Consider the following 13,220-nt stretch of genomic DNA (forward strand, 5'->3'; position numbering starts at 1 on the left):
CCCTAGGAAGCTCTTTGCCACCTTCTCCTCCCTCCTGAATCCCCTCCCCCTCCCTCTCTGCAGATGACTTCGTCAACCATTTTGAAAAGAAGGTCGACGACATCCGATCCTCGTTTGCTAAGTCAAACGACACCGCTGGTTCTGCTCACACTGCCCTACCCTGTGCTCTGACCTCTTTCTCCCTCTCTCTCCAGATGAAATCTCGCGTCTTGTGACGGCCGGCCGCCCAACAACCTGCCCGCTTGACCCTATCCCCTCCTCTCTTCTCCAGACCATTTCCGGGAGACCTTCTCCCTTACCTCACCTCGCTCATCAACTCATCCCTGACCGCTGGCTACGTCCCTTCCGTCTTCAAGAGAGCGAGAGTTGCACCCCTTCTGAAAAAACCTACACTCGATCCCTCCGATGTCAACAACTACAGACCAGTATCCCTTCTTTCTTTTCTCTCCAAAACTCTTGAACGTGCCGTCCTTGGCCAGCTCTCCCGCTATCTCTCTCAGAATGACCTTCTTGATCCATATCAGTCAGGTTTCAAGACTAGTCATTCAACTGAGACTGCTCTTCTCTGTATCACGGAGGCGCTCCGCACTGCTAAAGCTAACTCTCTCTCCTCTGCTCTCATCCTTCTAGACCTATCGGCTGCCTTCGATACTGTGAACCATCAGATCCTCCTCTCCACCCTCTCCGAGTTGGGCATCTCCGGCGCGGCCCACGCTTGGATTGCGTCCTACCTGACAGGTCGCTCCTACCAGGTGGCGTGGCGAGAATCCGTCTCCACACCACGTGCTCTCACCACTGGTGTCCCCCAGGGCTCTGTTCTAGGCCCTCTCCTATTCTCGCTATACACCAAGTCACTTGGCTCTGTCATAACCTCACATGGTCTCTCCTATCATTGCTATGCAGACGACACACAATTAATCTTCTCCTTTCCCCTTCTGATGACCAGGTGGCGAATCGCATCTCTGCATGTCTGGCAGACATATCAGTGTGGATGACGGATCACCACCTCAAGCTGAACCTCGGCAAGACGGAGCTGCTCTTCCTCCCGGGAAGGACTGCCCGTTCCATGATCTCGCCATCACGGTTGACAACTCCATTGTGTCCTCCTCCCAGAGCGCTAAGAACCTTGGCGTGATCCTGGACAACACCCTGTCGTTCTCAACTAACATCAAGGCGGTGGCCCGTTCCTGTAGGTTCATGCTCTACAACATCCGCAGAGTACGACCCTGCCTCACACAGGAAGCGGCGCAGGTCCTAATCCAGGCACTTGTCATCTCCCGTCTGGATTACTGCAACTCGCTGTTGGCTGGGCTCCCTGCCTGTGCCATTAAACCCCTACAGCTCATCCAGAACGCCGCAGCCCGTCTGGTGTTCAACCTTCCCAAGTTCTCTCACGTCACCCCGCTCCTCCGCTCTCTCCACTGGCTTCCAGTTGAAGCTCGCATCCGCTACAAGACCATGGTGCTTGCCTACGGAGCTGCGAGGGGAACGGTACCTCCAGGCTCTGATCAGGCCCTACACCCAAACAAGGGCACTGCGTTCATCCACCTCTGGCCTGCTCGCCTCCCTACCACTGAGGAAGTACAGTTCCCGCTCAGCCCAGTCAAAACTGTTCGCTGCTCTGGCCCCCCAATGGTGGAACAAACTCCCTCACGACGCCAGGACAGCGGAGTCAATCACCACCTTCCGGAGACACCTGAAACCCCACCTCTTTAAGGAATACCTAGGATAGGATAAAGTAATCCCTCTCACCCCCCCCCCCCCCTTAAAAGATTTAGATGCACTACTGTTCCACTGGATGTCATAAGGTGAATGCACCAATTTGTAAGTCGCTCTGGATAAGAGCGTCTGCTAAATGACTTAAATGTAAATGTTAATTTGTTCAATGTTGGCCCGTGACTTTGTTCAGGTTTTACATTTTGGCCCACTGGGTATTTGAGTTTGACACCCCTGCCCTAAAGCCTTCTTCACAACAATTGAACCGCTCTCCTTGAATTTCTTGATGTTCCGATAAATGGTTGATTTAGGTGAAATCTTACTGGCAGCAATATCCTTGACTGTGAAGCCCTTTTTGTGCAAAGCAATGATGATTGCATGTGTTTCCTTGGAGGTAACCATGGGTGACAGAGGAAGAACAATGATTCCAAGCACCATTCTCCTTTTGAAGCTTCCAGTCTGTTAATTGAACTTAATCAGCATGACAGAGTGATCTCCAGCCTTGTCCTCATCAACACTCACACCTGAGTTAACAAGAGAATCCCTGACATGATGTCAGCTGGTCCTTTTGTGGCAGGGCCGAAATGCAGTGGAAATGTTTTTTGGGGGGTTCTGTTCATTTGCATGGCAAAGAGGGACTTTGCAGTTAATTGTAATTCATCTGATCACTCTTCATAACATTCTGGAGTATATCATGGTACAGCAAATTTTGTGAAAAATAATATTTGTCATTCTCAACTTTTTGCCACGACTGTACAAATTACCTCTAACCTGTACCCCCCTGTATATAGCCTCGTTGTTATGTTTTTGTTTTTATTATTTCTTACTTTAGTTTATTTGGTAAATATTTTCTTAACTCTTCTTGAACTGCACTGTTGGTTAAGGGCTTGTAAGTAAGCATTTCACGGTAATGTCTATACTTTTTGCATTCGGCGCATGTGACCAATAAAGTTTGATTTAATGAGTCTCAACTAAAAAAAATTATAAAACGACACGACACAGGTGTATATCTGACCTCCATCGAGGACGTGACAATGGTTAATCAAATCTCCCCGTTTCTGCCCATTTCTTTTGCGCAGTTTTACAAGCCTTCTCATACAGCTGCAACTGTATATGCATTTGTAAATCAAGACCTTTCTTGAGTTGGCTCTGGGATGGTGCAACTGTTGATAATCTGAGTCTATGGTTGAGTGTGTAGGTATCCCAGAACTGAGGGAAAAAAATATGTTCGGGACCATGTAGGATGATTCGCAATAATTGTTTGCCATAATGTAATTTTGGTAATGGCGAAACTGGTGAGAAATCCTTTGCATAAATTGCCCACGTTACTACAAATATTAATAGCTTATTATGAAAAATAAGATGCAGGATTTAAAAATATAAATATATAATTTTTTAATGGCTATTAAAAAATACAAATCGAAGTGAGGGTGATTAAAATGCATTTGGCGCTTGATCTGCTTCTTTTCTATGGGTGGCACTGTGTGCTCTTTTCGAAGGATGGGTCCGGGGGCTATGGGATCCGGGGGGTTGGCGGTGGTCTGCCGGACATTGGGATGACAACCCAACTCTGGATGAGCTGGTGGAATAGTGGGGACCAATTGGAGGTTTACTTGGCAGCAATGCAAATATGGTACATGTTACGAATCCCTTTTGGCCCGACAGTCTAGGGGGGATGGTAATGAGACCCGTAACATAACTCATGCAAATTATTATTGTGACAAAGTAAAAGTGTGCACGAAATAACCACGACAAACAGAAATCTACCGTCAAACTCTAGGTTTATTTATAAACACACGGTAATGGGGGGAGCAGGAAAAGGGGCTGAGCTGGACCCAAGAAAAGAAACAATAAGTATTCAAAAACACCCCTAAGCTAGACTAGCCTACTTTAACAACAGCTAACTAACTAACCAAAAATACAGTGGGTGGTCCGCCCAGTTCTAACTAGTGTATTTAACAAAGTTCACCTACGGGTAGTGTATGCCCATGGGCGACTTGTCTTGGTTTCCCCCTTTTCCCACCAGCAACAAACAAACACCATAACCAAAAACAATACTCACAGGTGATGACAAAGTGCTATGAGGTGCTTAAACAAAAGAGAGTGAAACACAGAGACCTACAGACATGGCATTTACAGAGAGATTGAGCTCTAGAGCAAACAAATGATGGGGTTTTTAAACCATGGGGAAGGAACTGTGATAGGATAGGAAATAGGTGTGTCTTCTGATTGATGATTGATTGTTGACTGATTGGGGAGTGATGATTTTCACCTGTGAGGGGAGAAGGAGAGAAAAGAAACACACACAGGATACACACACACACATAGGATAACTGTATCCGTAACAGTACAGCTATATAGACACTCAATCATCATGTTACTTTTTAATGGTACGTTTACGAACATAAGTTTCGATTCTATTGTCCAAACAGATCATCAAGGTAGATGGATTATTTTAAATATGTTATTGGACAAATAACAGATATGGCTTATATACGGTCCAAATAATGATGATCCAAGCTTCTTTGAAAATATAAGAATTTATCAACTCTACAAGCAGCTCTAGACTATTATTATAGTGGGAGATTTTAAATATGGTTTTAAACACCTATGGACCGTAAAATAAATCACACTATCACCCTCGGGCACTTCAGGAAATCATGAACGTCATGGATATATTGGAGTTAGTGGATATATGGAGGCTTTAAATTCGAGGTCGACCAATTAATCAGAATAGCTGATTAACTTAGGGCCGATTCTGAAGTTTTCATAACAATTTTTGGCCGCAATTTTTTTTTTTATATATATAAAAAAAAGATTAATAATTATACTTTTTTTTATTTAACTAGGCAAGTCCGTTAACACACTTATTTTCAATGACGGCCTAGGAACGGTGGGTCAGGTCGGGGGATCCAATCTTGCAACCTTACAGTTGACTAGTCCAACGCAATAGCGACCTGCCTCTTTCTCATTGCACTCCACAAGGAGACTGACTGCCTGTTACGCGAATGCAATAAGCCAAGGTAAGTTGCTAGCTAGCATTAAACTTATCTTAGATAAAACAATCATAATCACTAGTTAACTACACATGGTTGATGATATTACTAGATATTATCTAGCATGTCCTGCATTGCATATAATCTGACTGAGCAAACAAGTATCTGACTGAGCGGTGGTAGGCAGAAGCAGGTGCGTAAACATTCATTCAAACAGCACTTTCGTGCGTTTTGCCAGCAGCTCTTCGTTTTGCGTCAAGCATCGCGCTGTTTATGACTTCAAGCCTATCGACTCCCGAGATGAGGCTGGTGTAACCGAAGTGAAATGGCTAGCTAGTTAGCGCTCGCTAATAGCGTTTCAAACGTCACTCGCTCTGAGCCTTCTAGTAGTTGTTCCCCTTGCTCTGCATGGGTAACGCTGCTTCGATGGTGGCTGTTGTCGTTGTGTTGCTGGTTCGAGGCCAGGGAGGAGCGAGGAAAGGGACGGAAGCTATACTGTTACACTGGCAATACTAAAGTGCCTATAAGAACATCCAATAGTCAAAGGTATATGAAATACAAATGGTATAGAGGGAAATAGTCCTATAATAACTACAATCTAAAACTTCTTACCTGGGAATATTGAAGACTCATGTTAAAAGGAACCACCAGCTTTCATATGTTCTGAGCAAGGAACTGAAACGTTAGCGTTCTTACATGGCACATATTGCACTTTTACTTTCTTCTCCAACACTTTGTTTTTGCATTATTTAAACCAAATTGAACATGTTTCATTATTTACTTGAGGCTAAATTGATTTTATTGATGTATTATATTAAGTTAAAATGAGTGTTCATTCAGTATTGTTATTGTCATTATTACAAATACATTTTTTAAAATCGGCCGATTTAATCGGCACCGGCTTTTTTAATCGGTATCGGCGTTGAAAAATCATAATCGGTCGACCTCTAGCTTAAATACCCCGACCTAGTGAGAGAGGCTTAATCAAGCTAGTCATCTTGATTACTTTGTCATTCTCTCTGGCACCAATATTTTGTGTTGATAGGGAGACAGAATGTGGTCTGATAATCACATAATATATATATATATATAGATATTACTGTAGAACCGTGTGTGTGTGTGTGTGTGTATATATATATATATATATATATAGCTAAATTATGTGATTATCAACGCTAACTTTTGATATATATAACTCTTACAGAATTTCCACGTGGACGAGGATATTGGAAATGTAATCAAAGCCTACTGGATGATAACTTGTTTATAACTAGGACAGGATCATTTATAATTTACTTTTTCCAACTTAACATAGGTACAGCAGATCCCCCTTATTGTATGGGACACTTAAATGTGCCTTTAGAGGCCATGCAATTCAGTGCTCCTCTATAAAACAAAAGCAATTTAGATCAAGAGTCCATATTATCAAAGACATAGAAATGTTACCAAAAAATAGAGTCCCGCATGAATCACCGAATGATATTTTGAAAGAGGAAGTACTTTAAGAATGTTTCTGTTTCAGTCTCCTCAATCTCCACTAACCAAAGCTAATTGTATAGATTTGTTTCCTATTAATAATGTAAAATTAACATCTGTACAGAAAGACTCATGTGAAGGCCAAATTACAGAGGAGTAACCTCTTGATGCAATTAAAGCCTTTAAATCCGGGAACTCCAGGCCTGGATAGCATACCAGTGGAAGTATACCAGATTTTTTAATATACTCAGAAGACCATTATTAGCATTTTTTTTAACCAGTCCTATATTAATGGTAGATTATCGGACACGCAACAAGGTCTGATTTCATTATTACTGAAACAGGATCCAAGTGGTGTGTATATAAAATAAAAATGGAGGTCTCTAACACTTCAGTGTTGTCATGCAAAAACTTTGCGCTAAATGCTTGGCACATAGAATTAAAAAGGTATTGTCAGATACTATTCATCCTAATCGGACAGGTTTTTTACATGGACGATACATTGGAGATAATATAAGACAAGTACTGGAATACTATGAAATTTCGGGGACACCAGGCCTGGTTTTCATAGCTGATTTTGAAAAGGCTTTTGATAAAGTATGACGAGTTTATATATAAATGCCTATAATATTTCAATTTTGGAGCATCTCTTTTATAAAATGGTTTAAAGTTATGTATAGTTACCCTAGGTGTTAAATAGTAAATAATGGCTATGTCTCAAAGTTTTAAACTGTCAAGAGGATTAAAACAAGGTTGTCCACTTTCGGCATATCTATATATTATTGCCATCAAAATGTTAGGTGTTAAAATTAGATCCAACAATAATATTAAGGGATAGAAATCTGTGGCTTAAAAACAAAGGTGTCATTGTACGCTGATTCATGTTTTCTTTTAAAACCACAATTAGAATCCCTCCACATTCTCATAGAGGATCTAGATACTTTTGCTAACCTCTCTGGATTACTCTGGATTAACCAAATTATAACTAAGTATTGGATCACTAAAAAATTAAACTTTTACATTACTGTGTAGTTTACCAATAAAATGGTCTGACGGGGATTAAGACATACTCGGTATACATATCCCGAAGAAAAAAAATTCTCACTCCAATAAATTTTTATAGACAATTAGCAATAATAGATGAGATATTGCTACCATGGAAAGGAAAATACCTGTATATTTGTGGGAAAAAATCACCCAGATTTTAACTCTAGACATCGGTGTACCTATTTGCTTATGGTTTTGCCTACACCTATTGACCTGCTTCTTAAATTATATTAACAAAAAATATTCCTTTTTTTTGGAATGGCAAGCCAGACAAAATTAAAAGGGCCTATTTATATAACGAATATGAATTTGGAGGGCGGAAATGATAAAATATTAAAGCATTAGACCTCTCACTAAAGGCGACAGTCGTACAAAAGTTATACTTAAATCTGACATGGTTCTCCAGTAAATTGGTAGGAAAGTCTCACCCCATGTTCTAGAATGGTCTTTTTCCATTTATTCAGATTACAACTGCTTACCTTCGGTTGTTTGAAAACTAAATCATCTCCAAAATATTGTTTTTTTTTAACAAACCTTAGAAAGTTGGTTGCAATTTCAGTTTAATCCACCTGAAAAGACCGAACAAATAATAAATCAAATATTGTGGTTAAGTGTAAGGGGGGGGGTACGGAAGTTGTCTGCCGGCCCTGCATTAAAGACCATAAATGGTTAAAGAAAATTGTGATAAATAAAAATGTATACCAATTTCATTTAAGGACCAAAAAATTGACAGCTGTGCCATATAAATTGCAAAATAGTTGGGAAGAGATTTTCGATGTACCTATTCCATGGCACATGGATTATGAATTGACACACAACAACGCCAGATTCAAAAATATAAAATAAACTCAACTTTTTCAGGACCCTGTCTTTCAAAGATGATTCATAAAAATCCAAATAACTTCACAGATCTTCATTGTAAAGGGTTTCAACACTGTTTCCCCTGCTTGTTCAATGAACTATAAACAATTAATGAACTTGCACCTGTGGAATGGTTAAGACACTAACAGCTTATAGACAGTAGGCAATTAAGGTCACAGTTATGAAAACTTAGGACACTAAAGTGGCCTTTCTACTGACTCTGAAAAACACCAAAAGAAAGATGCCCAGGGTCCCTGCTCATCTGCGTGAACGTGCATTAGGCATGCTGCAAGCAGGCATGAGGACTGCATATGTGGCAAGGGAAATAAATTGCAATGTCTGTACTGTGAGACGCCGAAGACAGCGCTACAGGGAGACAGGACGGACAGCTGATCGTCCTCGCATTGGCAGACCATGTGTAACAACACTTGCACAGGATTGGTATATCCGAAAATCACACCTGCGGGACAGGTACAGGATGGCAACAACTGCCCTAGTTACACCAGGAACTCACAATCCCTCCATCAGTGCTCAGACTGTCCACAATAGGCTGAGAGAGGCTGGACTGAGGGATGGTAGGCCTGTTGTAAGGCAGGCCTTCACCAGACATCACTGGCAACAACGTCACCTATGGGTACGAACCCACCGTCGCTGGCCCAGACAGGACTGGCAAAAAGTGCTCTTCACTGACGAGTCGCGGTTTTGTCTCACCAGGGATGTCGGTCAATTAGCGTTTGTTGTCGAAGGAAGGAGCGTTACACCGAGGCCTGCACTCTGTAGCGGAATCGAGGTGGAGGGTCCGTCATGGTCTGGGGCGGTTTTTCACAGCATCATCGGACTGAGCTTGTTGTCATTGCAGGCAATCTCACCGCTGTGCGTTACAGGCAAGACATCCTCCTCCCTCATGTGGTACCCTTCCTGCAGGCTCATCCTGACATGACCCTCCAGCATGACAATGCCACCAGCCATACTGCTCATTCTGTGTGTGATTTCCTGCAAGACAGGAATGTCAGTGTTCTGCCATGGCCAGCGAAGAGCCCGGATTTCAATCCCATTGAGCACGTCTGGGACCTGTTGGATCGGAGGGTGAGGGATAAGACCATTCCCCCCAGAAATTTCCGGGAACTTTCAGGTTCCTTTGGAAGTGTGGGGTAACATCTCACAGCAAGAACTGGCAAGACTGGTGCAGTCCATGATGTGGAGATGCACTGCACTACTTAGTATCTGGTGTGGCCACCAGCTGCATTGACTGTTACTTTTGATTTTGTTCAGGGACACATTATTCAATATCTGTTAGTCACATGTCTGTGAAACTTGTTCAGTTTGTCTGTTGTTGAATCTTATGTTCATACAAATATTTACACGAGTTTGCTGAAAATAAACGCAGTTGACAGTGAGAGGACATTTTTTTTGTCATATGGGGGATGCAATAATCCCAGCTATGCAGATTTTGCTGTGAGGAGGCAGTTATTAGATCATTTATTTTGGTACCGTCCATATGTAGCTCGTTTTTGGTCACAGGTCCAGGAATGGCTGAAAAATTGCAACATTTACCTAGAACTAACGCTGCAGATTGCAATACTGGGTCATTTGAAAAGTCAGTCAATCAATAACATAATTATTTTTGCATTTTTTAAAATTTCATTTACAATCTGTAGAAGCTATGAGAATATAAAAGTTCAGTACTTTTGTGAAGCATCACAGCACAGTTGAGAATATTTGGCAAATAGAAATCCAAAATGGATGGTGTTAAGAGCTAGATGGGAGGGGTTGAATGGAGCTGAAGGGTGGGACTAATAACAAGATGACCAATGTAAAACATATGTAGGTTCAGAAATGTTGTGAAATAGTACAGTTACAAATAAAACAAAATATAACTTGTAAAATAGATTGTCTGGAAAATGTGTATAAACTGAAGGTAGAAGCCTAAAGTGCTATTGATTGTTAGTTTACTCCATTTAGGGGAGGGGTGGTAAGGGCTTGCGGGGAATAATTCTGAAAAAAAGTTTGTATATATATTTTTTTCTTCAAAAAAAATAAAGGGAACACTTAAACAACACAATGTAATTCCAAGTCAATCACACTTCTGTGAAATCAAACTGTCCACTTAGGAAGCAACACTGATTGACAATACATTTCACATGCTGTTGTGCAAATGGAATAGACAACAGGTGGAAATTATATGCAATTAGCAAGACACCCCCAATAAAGGAGTGGTTCTGCAGGTGATGACCACAGACCACTTCTCAGTTCCTATGCTTCCTGGCTGATGTTTTGGTCACTTTTGAATGCTGGTGGTGCTTTCACTCTAGTGGTAGCATGAGACGGAGTCTACAACCCACACAAGTGGCTCAGGTAGTGCAGCTCATCCAGGATGGCACATCAATGCGAGCTGTGGCAAGAAGTTTTGCTGTGTCTGTCAGCGTAGTGACCAGAGCATGGAGACGCTACCAGGAGACAGGCCAGTACATCAGGAGACGTGGAGGAGGCCGTAGGAGGGCAACAACCCAGCAGCAGGACCGCTACCTCCGCCTTTGTGCAAGGAGGAGCACTGCCAGAGCCCTGCAAAATGACCTCCAGCAGGCCACAAATGTGCATGTGTCTGCTCAAACGGTCAGAAACAGACTCCATGAGGGTGGTATGAGGGCCCGACATCCACAGGTGGGGGTTGAGCTTACAGCCCAACACCGTGCAGGACGTTTGGCATTTGCCAGAGAACACCAAGATTGGCAAATTCGCCACTGGCGCCCTGTGCTCTTCACAGATGACAGCAGGTTCACACTGAGCACATGTGACAGACGTGACAGTCTGGAGACGCCGTGGAGAACGTTCTGCTGCCTGCAACATCCTCCAGCATGACCGGTTTGGCGGTGGGTCAGTCATGGTGTGGGGTGGCATTTCTTTGGGGGGCCGCACAGCCCTCCATGTGCTCGCCAGAGGTAGCCTGACTGCCATTAGGTACAGAGATGAGATCCTCAGAACCCTTGTGAGACCATATGCTGGTGTGGTTGGCCCTGGGTTCCTCCTAATTAATGCAAGACAATGCTAGACCTCATGTGGCTGGAGTGTGTCAGCAGTTCCTGCAAGAGGAAGGCATTGATGCTATGGACTGGCCCGGCCCGCCCGTTCCCCAGACCTGAATCCAATTGAGCACATCTGGGACATCATGTCTCGCTCCATCCACCAACGCCACGTTGCACCACAGACTGTCCAGGAGTTGGCGGATGCTTTAGTCCAGGTCTGGGAGGAGATCCCTCAGGAGACCATCCGCCACCTCATCAGGAGCATGCCCAGGCGTTGTAGGGAGGTCATACAGGCACGTGGAGGCAACACACACCACTGAGCCTCATTTTGACTTGTTTTAAGGACATTACATCAAAGTTGGATCAGCCTGTAGTGTGGTTTTCCACTTTAATTTTGAATGTGACTCCAAATCCAGACCTCCAGATCGGTTGATACATTTGATTTCCATTGATCATTTTTGTGTGATTTTTGTTGTCAACACATTCAACTATGTAAAGAAAAAAGTATTTAATAAGAATATTTAATTCATTCAGATCTAGGATGTTATTTTAGTGTTCCCTTTTTTTTGAGCAGTGTATATGTATGTATATATATATATATATATATATATATATATATATATATATACTCAAAATGTATGGGTGATTGGAAATGATGCAGACAATTACATCGATGGAAGCAAAAATCTTTCCTCAATATTAAAGCTGATTCACCCTTTAAAAAATGTACTGAGGCCTCCCGGGTGGCGCAGTGGTCTAAGGCACTGCATCTCAGTGCTAGCTAGCTGTGCCACCAGAGACTCCGGGTTTTAGCCCAGGCTCTGTCGCAGCCGGCCGCGACCGGGAGGTCCATGGGGCGGCGCACAGTTGGCCCAGCGTCGTCGTTGTTAGGGAGGGTTTGGCCGGCATGGATATCCTTGTCTCGTCGCGCACTAGCGACTCCTGTTGTGGGCCGGGCGCAGTGCACGCTGACCAGGTTGCGGTGTTTCCTCCGACACATTGGTGCGACTGGCTTCCGGGTTGGATGTGCATTGTGTCAAGAAGCAGTGCGGCTTGGTTGGGTTGTTTCGGAGGACGCATGGCTCTCGACCTTCGCCTCTCCCGAGTCCGTACGGGAGTTGGAGCGATGAGACAAGACTGTAACTACTACCAATTGGATACCGCGAAATTGGGGAGAAAAAAAGGGGTAAAAAAACAACGTCCTGACCAAACAGCCACAGCATGACCGTAAACCCATGTAGTTCTTTCAAAACAGAGCAGAATGCTTCAGGAAACAGTACTTCGACAGTGGAAAAGTAAGTCGGCTAGCAAGGCATTGTTGTCAGTGAAAATAATGGAGTACTATCTCTCATAGTAGGAGATATGAGTTTCTCTTTCAAACAATCCCCTGGGCTTGTACACAGCTAATCGCTAACATTAGCCAAAGCAAGCTACAAATGAAGAATAATGATCAGGCCTCCAACCTATACTTTTTTCAGCAATACTTTCTACAGCAAGATGTACAGTAGGCCTGGATTTTAAATCTGTACTGTTACTTAGGGTTGTATCTGTGTGTGTGAAAAATCTGTTTATTCCAGTTCAGAATGAAAATGATTCGTTTTTTTAACAGCAACAGTTCCAACCTAGACAGTTATGTAAAGAGTTTATTGGGTAAAAATACCAATATAAATGGTTGTTTCCATTTCATTGTTATTTGTTTGTCTATATTGCATTTGTTTTAGCCATAAGGGAATGTATTTACATATAGTTTCCGAGGTTTGGGACCCAGGAAAAATCAGTTTCTAATTTGTCTCCCAGGCTGAAAAAGTTGAAGAACCCCTGGTCTGTGGTATTGCGTCGAAGAGAGTGAGGTTAGGTGCAGACCATGAAGTTGGCAACAACATGTAGTAATTCAAACATGAACTGTATAGTGCCAGGCTGTACAAATTAACTCCATAACCACTGGTTATTATTTTGATGTAGAAAGGGATTTCTAAATTTTTTGCTATGCTGTGTATTCACTAACTGTGTGAGTGATGTGACATTTTTATAGTATCTGTAACATTTTGGTATTTAATCTACAATTTAACTTCTTAAAGCGGCAATCAGCAGTTGAAATAAT

General features: G+C 42.6%; 1 protein-coding gene across 4 annotated transcripts in view; it reads left to right on the forward strand.

Annotated features, from left to right (window-relative positions):
• Positions 1-13,220, forward strand: part of LOC115113033 (1-acyl-sn-glycerol-3-phosphate acyltransferase epsilon-like) — an 89,969-nt gene that overhangs the window by 37,309 nt on the left and 39,440 nt on the right. For 2 of the 4 annotated variants that reach the window (XM_065012714.1, XM_065012715.1), the window contains one exon: positions 195-863. The exons of the other annotated variants lie outside the window; for them this stretch is intronic. In XM_065012714.1, the coding sequence (XP_064868786.1) occupies positions 195-460 (266 nt within the window). In that variant the 3' untranslated portion in view covers positions 461-863. Of the gene's footprint in view, positions 1-194; positions 864-13,220 lie in introns of those variants that run through there. 4 annotated transcript variants of the gene reach the window in all.

The sequence above is a fragment of the Oncorhynchus nerka genome, linkage group LG28 (genome assembly GCF_034236695.1).
Source record: "Oncorhynchus nerka isolate Pitt River linkage group LG28, Oner_Uvic_2.0, whole genome shotgun sequence".
Classification (NCBI taxonomy): Eukaryota; Metazoa; Chordata; class Actinopteri; order Salmoniformes; family Salmonidae; genus Oncorhynchus; species Oncorhynchus nerka.